This window comes from Somniosus microcephalus, chromosome 22 (assembly GCF_052327205.1).
Source record: "Somniosus microcephalus isolate GS21.2 chromosome 22, FLI_Smic_1.0, whole genome shotgun sequence".
Classification (NCBI taxonomy): domain Eukaryota; kingdom Metazoa; phylum Chordata; class Chondrichthyes; order Squaliformes; family Somniosidae; genus Somniosus; species Somniosus microcephalus.
Genome location: NC_141008.1, coordinates 68,834,991 through 68,845,788, shown reverse-complemented (window position 1 = coordinate 68,845,788; position 10,798 = coordinate 68,834,991). Strand labels below are relative to the sequence as shown.

The 10,798-nt window shown below is 41.7% G+C and overlaps 1 protein-coding gene across 1 annotated transcript in view; it reads left to right on the top strand.

The window, feature by feature from the left end:
* Positions 1-1,185: 1,185 nt before the first annotated feature.
* aatf (apoptosis antagonizing transcription factor) overlaps positions 1,186-10,798 on the top strand; it is a 121,077-nt gene continuing 111,464 nt past the window's right edge. Inside the window, exons 1-3 of the mRNA XM_085965019.1 lie at positions 1,186-1,368; positions 7,155-7,337; positions 8,559-8,897. Coding sequence (XP_085821145.1) covers positions 1,284-1,368; positions 7,155-7,337; positions 8,559-8,897 — 607 coding nt within the window. The 5' untranslated portion in view covers positions 1,186-1,283. The remainder of the gene's footprint in view (positions 1,369-7,154; positions 7,338-8,558; positions 8,898-10,798) is intronic.

Below are 10,798 nucleotides of genomic sequence, written 5' to 3'. Positions count from 1 at the left end.
GAATTTTTAATTTCGGCACAGAAATGTGATTTGAAAATATTAAAGGACGCCGGTTTGAAATAGCCCTTAGCAGTAATTCAAGTTCCAACACCGTATTAGGAAATAATTTCATTAATAACTCCATAGGGGTCCGGTGGATTTCACTTTTTCGGACGCCAGATTCCACTGCTGCAGTTTATTGTACTTTTTCTATATACCTGAATTGCAAAGTGCTATTTAATCCTCCCGAATACAATTTTGATACAAGCGAATTTCTTATTTCTTCATGAAAGGTTTCGCACCAAATAGAACAAGCTACATATACTACCTTTGCCTCTGTGTATCTTAAGTATTCTGTACATTTTAATAGAATTCCATTGTATTTTGCATATCCTCCAATCGTTCTCCGTACGGCCTATTATAAAGCTGAATTTATATTTCCTGTGAGTACAATATGACTATTTTATTCATTTTAAAATAATTTTATTAAACAACGTAAATTGTATTTCATAGTTTAACATTCATTTAATCCAATTGGTTTAATTCATTAAAAGATGCGTTAAAATAAATATATGTAACGTCGAAAGATGCGGCAATAGATTTTCAATCATATTTATTCACCGATTATGAATATTTTAATATGACAATATTAACCATGATTCATACAATATATATGACGTTATGGCGCATAATAACTCGAAGCACAAATACAATATTATATTTGTTTAGTTTTCACTTTATGCATCACATGTATGTATTGAAATAATCGCTGTTAATATTTTCCTTGACATCATTCTATTGTGGTTTCACAGTGATTGAGTATTAATAAAGTCTCCTTGGTTGTCTATACCCCAAAAGTCTCAACATCAGGAAAACTTAAAACCATGACCCATGAGAGTGGAGAAATCGGGGCGAAATGATTGCACGTCAGTTTTATTTAGAATCCTAAACAGATTTCGGTTGCCGTATTTTCCAGAAATAAGATATTATTCAATATTTTAAGGCTAGACTTCTTTAATGCAATGGAATTAGAAAAACGTAATATCCTACAAAACTGTGTTAAAATTATGATCACAATTATGCAGTTTCTTATTCAGAAAGAAAGCAAAAAAAATAAGTATTTTTTTCAAAAAGGCTACTGCAATGAGAAGGATCTTGAGCAAGCTGAGCATTTTGTAAAATAGATGAACAATGATCAGCGCTGTGTGTCAGGCAGAGCCGGAAGTCGGGGTTGTAATTCGGGGCCGGAAGCCGGGGTACGTCATCCTGAATAGGCTCCATTGGTGCTGAAGGTCCGGGCTAAGATGGCGGCGCCCATCTCGCGGCAGTTGGAGGACTTGTTAAACCCATTACCGACCTTTAAAGACCCGGAGGACGAGCAGGATGAAGGTAACGGGAGGCGGGGGGCCTTCGATCGAAGTGTGTTCCTTCCCTGGCTAGAGGAGTTCGTGCTCTATCGCAATAAGTAAATGAGCCGGCCTGTGAGAGCCTGGCGGCTCCTTTCTGTGAGCGAGCGCGCTCGTTCGCTCGCTCGCTCGGGCCCGGTTTCGAGCCCCGGCTCCGGCTTTACAGGACCCGGGTTAACAAGTGGAACTTGAGTCGCTAATTGCGGCTTGTTCGATTTATGAGCTCTTTGGGGATTTTTTAAAATTTTGTTTGTTATTTTAAATGCACGTTATTTTATTACCTGCATCCTGCTGAAAGTTTTGGGCCGTTGAGCAGAGTTTGCGAGCCTGCTTCAGGCTGAGCCCTGCTGGTTTGAAGCAGTCAGTCAGTCCCAGCTGGGTCACCGCTCCGGCCCCCCTGCTTGGTCCTGTCGGGCTCCAGCCAAGCAGAACAGCGTTTATATGCGCCTGGCTGGAATTGTGTAACAATCTTAACCATGGTGTGGAGATGCCGGAGTTGGACAAATGTAAGAAGTCACACAACACCAGGTTATAGTCCAACAGCTTAAGCTGTTGGACTATAACCTGGTGTTGTGTGACTTCTTACAATCTTAACCATGAGAGAGACACATACAGGTGTGGGCACAACTCTCTCCTAACAGTTAAAACATTTGCATGGAATGCACAGCACAGGAACAGGCCATTCGGCCCAATGGTCTATGCCAGTGTTTATACGCCACACCAGCGTCCTCAAGCCCTACTTCATTTAAATGTTTACAACAGCATCTTGCATTTATATAGCGCCTATAATGTAAAAATCGTTCCAAGGCGCTTCACTGGAACGTTATCAAACAAAATTTGACTCCAAGCCACATTAAGGAGATATTGGGACAGGTGACCAAAAACCTGAAGTAAATACGGAGAATTTCCTCTTTCGAAACATTTAACTTGGATTTAGAATGTGCTCGGCCCTCTTGAGTGCTTTGTAACATAGTAACAGTTTCAGGTAGAGGGGTCCATCTAGCTCAACTATCCACAGTATTCCCTCGGTGCAGTTCCAATAACTCGTGTATCCAGGTTTGACCTCCACCCCCACCGATTTACATTGTGTGGTGCCAAACCAAAGTGGTGTGACACCACCATTTCCAGGCAATCTCACTTTGCTTTGCTCTGGAGTTGGGTTGGACCTTGGATTTACAGTGCTAGTTTAGCATTGGTGCAAAGGTAAAATTATAGCACAGCTCGCCCTCTCCGGTTCCACTCGGATACGCATTGTTTGTTTAAATGAAGTAGGGCTTGAGGACGCTGGTGTGGCGTATGTGGATAAACACTGGCATAGACCATTGGGTCGAATGGCCTGTTCCTGTACGAACACAACAATGACGGGCAGGAAAAGACCCACTGGTCCATCCAGCCTGTCTCTCAAAACTGTAATTCCTTGTGCATCACAATGCATACACTCCCCACCCGACTCCAAAGCCATGTAATCTCCTAGGATCAATGAAAAAAAACCAGGCCAAGTAGAGGAAAAAATCTGGAAAATTCCTCTCCGACCCCTTTAGACGATCAAAAACTAGTCAGTCCAGGCCTTGCATAACTTGATTGTGACCCCCTGGTCCTCCCTAGCCTATTTAGTTAAAATAAACTGTCTACACAAACGCAATCTATTCCCTTCATCATCATCTTGGACTTTTGATAAGGTCCCGCATAAGAGATTAGCATGTAAAGTTAAGGCACATGGGATTGGGGGCAAGGTACTGACTTGGATAGAGAACTGGTTGGCAGACAGGAAGCAGAGAGTTGGAATAAACGGGTCTTTTTCCGAGTGGCAGGCAGTGACTAGTGGGGTACCGCAGGGATCGGTCCTAGGACCCCAGCTATTCACAATATATATAAATGATCTAGACGAGGGAGCTAGATGTAATATCTCCAAGTTTGCAGACGACACAAAGCTGGGTGGGCATGTGTGCTGTGAGGAGGATGCAGAGAAACTCCAGTATGATTTGGACAGGTTGGGTGATTGGGCAGAGAAGCATGGCAGATGCAGTATAATGTGGATAAATGCGAGGTTATCCACTTTGGTGGCAAAAACAGGAAGGCAGATTATTATCTGAACAGCAATAGATTGGGAGAAGGGGAAGTGCAACGAGACCTGGGTGTCCTTGTGCACCAGTCACTGAAGGTAAGCATGCAGGTGCAGCAGGCGGTTAAGAAGGCAAATGGTATGTTGGCCTTCATAGCGAGAGGGTTCGAGTACAGGAACAAGGATGTCTTGCTGCAGTTGTACAGGGCCTTGGTGAGACCACACCTTGAGTATTGTGTGCAGTTTTGGTCGCCATATCTGAGGAAGGATGTTCTTGCCATGGAGGGAGTGCAGCGAAGATTCACCAGGCTGATACCTGGGATGCCAGGAATGACGTATGAGGAGAGATTGGGTCGATTGGGCTTATACTCGCTGGAGTTTAGAAGAATGAGAGGGGATCTCATTGAAACTTATAAAATTCTAACAGGACTAGACAGACTAGATGCAGGAAGGATGTTCCTGATGGCCGGGGAGTCCAGAACCAGGGGTCATAGTCTAAGGATAAGGGGTAAGCCATTTAGGACAGAGTTGAGGAGGAATTTCTTCACCCAGAGAGTGGTGAACCTGTGGAATTCTCTACCACAGAAGGCAGTGGAGGCCAATTCATTAAATATATTCAAGAAGGAGTTGGATATATTTCTTAAGGCTAAAGGGATCAAGGGATATGGGGAGAAGGCAGGGACAGGGTGCTGAATTTGGATGATCAGCCATGATCTCATTCAATGGCGGAGCAGGCTCGAGGGGCCGAATGGCCTACTCCTGCTCCTATCTTCTATGTTTCTTAATCTTGATCAAATTGCCTCTTAAGTCTATGTTTCTTTAAAGTGTGGAATCCCTGCTCTTTGAGCCTATCTTGGTAACTAAGATGCTTTAAACTGGGTATTAATCTTGCGATCCTCCTCTGCACCCTTTCGAAAGCCTCAACTTCACTCACCGTGAGGAAGCCAAAACTGGACACAGTATTGTAACTGAGGCCAAATCAAAGTCTTGTACAAGGACAACATGGTATTCTTTGTATTGTAGTTAATTGTCCTATGAATACATCCTATTCGCTCTAGCTCTTCACGGCATTGGTCCTGAACCTTACGGATCGATGCATTAGAGTTTGTATGTTCAGCACTCAACCTACCCACATGCATAACACTGCACCTTTCTAAGTCAGTTACAAGCTCAATCTCCCAGAACATCAGTGAAGGGGCCGAGTGGCCCAAAAAATAATATGGGGAACATTGGCGCCATGGCATTTTTTATGTCCACCTGAGAGAGGGCAGACGGAAACGCGGTTTAATGTCCCATCTGAAAGACGGCACCTCCAGCAGTGCCACTCTCCCTCAACATTGCGCTGGAGTGTCAGCCAAAGCTATTTGTTTAAATTTGTCCGAGCTCTTGCTTTTTATACACTGAGTTCTGTGATTCACTGGCACCCTTTAAGTATCACGACGCATCAAAGTATTTCCAAATTAGATCTGTGAAGGAGTTAATGTGGGAAGCCTATTTCTGCTTGGCATTAAGGCCATGTGTTTGTAGTTGTTTATTTTATAATATAGTACCAGTGAGTCACAGCTAAAAATGAAACGAGCTTCAATGCATAATGAAAATATAGGGCAGTTGGGGCTGTGCCAGGTCATAATTTCTAACTGTAATTTCCACTAATGTGATTTTCATGATGGTGGACCAAATTCTCTGGAGAGATTTGGAAGGCACTTTCAATAAAGAGATGGGAGGCACTAAAGTGCCCGCTGTGCTAACAATAATGCAGACAAAATGTAATACATGAAATTTTTATTCTTCCATAAACAGAATATTTGATTTGCAAGCCTTTTGAATATGAAATTAATCCTAATCGCAACTCATTTTCACCGGTGATCCTCCTCAGTTTCTCACACTTTCATATTTAACAGCTTGGCATTAAGTGTTGTCCATACGTTTCTCCACCTTGATCTGTCGCCTGTTGGTGAGGTACACGCTTCTCCTGGTGGTAAGATGGGACAGTCAGGGTGTGTTTTGTGGTCTAATTTTTTGCCCAGTGCTTCATCTGGTGGCTTGAGGAACAGTACAAAATGGCCATCTGAAGAAGGTAGTTCACATGATGAGCAGCTCCTTGCTCTCGTGTTCACAACTTTTCTGGTTCAATTTTGTTCTCGCTGCTTGAGCTACTGAAACCCTTCACTCTTATCTTTAAATACTTCTGGTCTCAATTTTTAAAGCATAGGAACTGTCTTATTTTGAGGATTCATCATTTTATCGCTATTTGGCAGATTTTGGATTTTTCAACTAAAAGTTCATTTTGATGCTAGTGTACCCCACACAGTTCGGTGATGACCTGTAATCAGGTGCTCATTTTATGGGAAATGTCATCTAACAGTTGTATTGCAGAATCTGAGGTAAAGTTACTTATATGTATTTTAGTAGTTCCATGGAGGTGATCCGACTGGCTTACAGTTATCACATCTGTGGTCTAAGATACAATATGCTGTAGTACTGGCGACTTCATATATACCTGCTGTACAGAAGTGTTTAATGATCCTAGGATGTTGTCGTAAATGAAGGGGAGTCATTAATAATTGACTATAGCCATAAGCATTTTGCTCTCGTACAGTAGTATCATGCAAAAGTAGGGCCTTAAATAGGCTTGTGATTCCATGCATGACAGATAACCATATCATGTCGAGAAATTAGATTTGAAAGCAGTTTTAACATTAAAATTATAGATATTTTAAAACATCCTGCATGCACTGCTTGCTTCCTGCCACATCTAAATTTGCTATTTTGAACCCTATTTCCTAAACTGAGCTCTGGCTAATTATTCCCATGTGACTCACTAGTTCTCCCAGCTGCTGATTTGCACCTCTGAACCAGGTGGATCTGTTCTCAGCAGCTCCACACCCCTAAACATCAGCCACCTCTACTGCTGGTCGTCTGCCATGTTTCTGACTGGTATGTTGGACATTCTGTGCTGTGCTCGAGCTAACCTGCCTATGTCCTGAGAATCATGGTGTTACCATTTGGGATTTAGCCACCAACAGTGCTAAGAAAATCACTTTGCCAAACTTTGGGCAGCTGAAATTCAAATAGGACAGCATAGCAAGTAAAAAATGAGTGCAAAAAAGGACTGAGTTGCCTGGATTTTCTGAGCTGTGTGTGGCCCACTGGCTGTAGTTCGAGCATCCACAGTAATTGCATTGTGCCACAAACCAATCTGCAGCAAACTTTTTTTTACATATGTAGACAATTGAAAGAAGCATTTTATTCAGAAACAAAAGGTATATTGTATCATTGAATATAGTATCTAGGGTACCGTTAAAGTTTATTTTAGTGCAGCGCTAAGCCTGCTGTTCCCTTCGATTAGCTGGAGTGTCAGACATAGTGGTGAAGCAAGCGTTTCTGTCCCATGGGCCAGCTATTGATGGAGAATCAGACTGCAGGTAGGAAGCAACACACAGCTGTAGTCTGCTCAACCCACCCACTCTGAAAATGTCAGTCCTAGCAGGGTGGTAGCAAACTTTAAAAAAAAATCAATAGAAATAAATTATAACTGTCACCTGTGCTAATTAAGGAATATTGCTTCTTTAACAATTTTATAATGAAACAGTGTTGTCTCCTTTATTGAAGTGGATTGAGCTGTTTGCGTGCTAGCTGTAGCTATATTGTCTTTACTGTTAAAACCAAGTGCATGCCGGGACTCAAGTTTTCTCTTTGTTTCACAGCAACTATTGCCAAAGTCATTGACCGGTTTGACGAGGGAGAAGATGACTGCGCATTTGACAGTAAACTGCGGAAATATGCTTCAGTGTTGCTGTCTGATACAGACAGGAGGTATGCCGGGCAGGCAACCTCGCGAAAGGCATTGCAGGAAGAGGCTGGAGAGGATTCTTTGTCTGGCGCATCAGGTAGGTGATATGCCTCAGCATTTTCACAGTTTCAAGCAGTCCTAATAACACCATACACCCAGGTCATGGGAGTCAGATCCATCCCAAGTAATAGCTGTGCAGTTCGTATGCTTTATATTATCCCACGTTTATGGGTAGGTAATTGATTTATTGTTGTCACATGGTTGGGGCTTCATTTTCTAGCTTCAAAGTGAGAGCAAAAACTTTACAAAAAATAGTCTTTTAGCTTGAAAATGCATGTGATCAAAAATACGGCAATGTTCCTCCGTTAGCAGGGATTCAGAGGAAATAAGCGGTAACATTATTCTTTGCACATTTCCTTTTTATTTTTAGCTACAGTAGAATGATTTCAAAAATGCGGTTTTCTATTTTTAATGGGCTGTATTTGGATTCTGCAAAAATAAAAGTTATGTCGTTTGTACGGATGGTAACTGTGCGTAGTTTGGGCTTTAAATATAACCTGTAAACGGGAGTAGTATTCACTTGCCAAAGTAAGCAGCTGACATTTCATTGAATAGAAGTTATTGTAATGGCTGTAGGTCCCAAATGCCTTGGGATTCTCCACTTTGAGTCACTTTAAATAGAGGTGACTACACTCTGCGTCCCTGTGAATTTATTTTTATTAAATATCTGCCGATCGCAAGGCTGCGCAGCTCATAACTGCCTTTTGGCAGTTGCCCAGTATACCTTGCTCTTGGAAATAAAAGAAAACGTATTTCAAGAGAAGGCATTGAATCTCCTTGGATTCCACCTTGTGTGCTGTACAGTTCATACAGCTATTTGTCAATGTTTGCTTTAAACATTTGATGGTATCCATGACCGTGAATTCCCTTCATGTATGCCTATTGCATGTTGAAAATATGCATATACCACATAGCAACTTAACCTGGCAGCAGGGTGCCTACCAAATTGGGCCATCTGGTTAATTTTATGGTTTCAATTTGTATAGCTAATGAAAAATTAAGTTGTGTGAGCGCAGCCAGCTTACGGTGTTGCAAGGTTGTAGTTTCATCTCCAGTTTTAGCAAAACCTTAAAGCTGAAGGGAAATCCAATAGGTCATGGAGTATAAGCATTTAGATGGGGAATTCTGAATTATTTTACATATCCTTTCAATATGTACGTAAAACTTGTGTAAAATATTTGCTAAGCAAGCAGGCAAAAGCATGATGTCTTAAGAAACCTGTTTTAAACTTTTAACATTTTATGCCCATAACTGTTAGATGATGACGATGAGGAAGAAGCAGCTGAGGACATGGAAAGCACTGAGGATGAGGAAGATGATGAGGAAGAGGAGAACAACACAGAACCTTTGAGTAATAAGATGAAAGAATGTAATTTTGACTTCCAAAAAATCAAAGACTTTGAGAAATTCACAGAAGGCATGGATGATATTGGAGAAAGCGATGATAGTGACGAAGAAGAGGAGGAGGAGGAGGATGATCAAGACGATGACAGAAGTGATGAAGATGCGGAGAAAGACAATGTCACAGTAATGACTTTCTCCAAGAAAAAAGTGGCCGAAGAGGTGGAGAAGGGACAGTCAGTAAAAAACCAAATAGGTATGTTAATGTTTCCTTTGTACTGGTGATAAAGTGGTTATTGTGGTCTTGTGTTTACATTAGGAAATAAATGTTTGGTCGTGTAAAAAAGCATAATTTCCCTTTTTTCCCCCTTGACCTTTGGTTACATTTTCACTATTCTCACCATGCTACATCCTTCACCTGGTGGGGTGTGGAGTTAATCTGGGATTTTTCACATTCAGTCAATGTCATTGTGTGATCAGTTGAGGGAGGTTTTCTTCTGCAGGGCAGGATTGATTCTGCTCGTCTTCAATTAAAAGTAATATTCTTTAAGAATGTTTCAAAGTGTTAATGGAGTAATGACTGAATTTCCTCCATGTTACCTTGCTACATTCCAAAAATACTGCATAAACCTTGTAACAACTTAGCCTGGTGGAAACTGGATGATTTGGTGAATATATTGGTGCCCCAATGTGCTGCACTTCTTTATAGGAAGATGTAGGCTTCTCCCAAAAATTCTGTGCACTGATCTCGGCCTCGGTGTTGGGCAGAAACTAGGTGCCTTTCTGCAGGAAAGACGTAACGTTTGGGTTCTTTCATGCATTCCTGGTGGCCGACTGTCCCAGGGAAATCTAAAGAGGGAGGAGGGAATAAGATGATAAAGATCAAAGAAAAACATAAGCATTGGAATCTGACACACAACAATATGTTCTGAGTTACCATGACGATTGAATTCAAGCTTCCTGGGGTTGCGTGTTTTCGGCTTTCCAGCCCATGAAGAGGGACTTGAGTTTTTTTTAAATAAGTGTACCCGATGAGAGTTGTTGTGTTGATTCATAACTTATTCTTGTCTTCTCTTCTCCCCATCCCCATTACCCAACTAAAAAGCCCGACAATCTGTGGACAATGTTGTATTTCTGATGCAGATTTTAGCAATATTAGAAAGTAATGGGAAATTCTGATGCTTGAATTGGGCCTGGCAGTAATTCCTGCTGTGACAGTTTGGCTTTCTTCTAGCTGAGGCAGCCTTCCTACTTTTAAGCAGGGAATGCCTCTAGTGGAACTAAAGGGGCATATCTCTTGCCAGCTATGAACACAAGAATGTTCTAAACTTTCAAAAATGGTTCAAGGCACTTAATTATTAGTTCCTTTAGTTTGTTGCATTCCTCATGTGAGTATTAACCAAATTGCATTTTTCTTCCTGGATTAGATTTAGTAACTGCGTGTCCCTGTATTCGGATAAACTCTATTTTATATTTGTCTGTATGAATTGCTTCTGGTAACTTTTGTGATGGGCCTGTCATTAAAGTGTGACTGACCTTCTCCGCAGGCTTTGGGCAGCTTTGCCACTCAGTGACTGATGAAGCGAAAGTATTAGAAAATCCTATTGTTTACTCTTATAGTTCTTCCTTCCTACTGTCTTCAGAATGACTGATTCCCCATTTCAGTATTTCAAAAATATTTCTGTAAAATTTGTTTTAAAAACTCCGTACTCCTGGGGTACAGTTCCACAGTGATTTTCATAACTATTTCTCGCCTATTGAGAGTCATTTTTGTCTTGTTTCTGCTGCTGTTTTGACACTCCCGTTTACACTCATGTTTTGAAGTAGGATCATCATACAGGAAACTCTCGATTTACCGGCACCCAAACAACCGGAAATCTCGGTTAACCGGCAAAATTCAGGAGTAGGTTCAGTGAAGTTTTTCTTCATATTAGTGGCCGTTTCTTGATTCTTGGCTGTGTAATCGGGGGTTCCTGCACTTGTTGCTAAGCAACAGGGACGCTTGGTCTGTGGCCGGGCTTCTTGCACCTGTTGCTAAGCAACAGGGAAGCCTGGATTTGTTGCTGTGTACGGGGCTCTCGTACCTTTTAACTATAACTCTCTGTAAGCCGGACTTTTTGATAAACCGGCACCACGCCGGTCCCGTCGGTGCTGGAT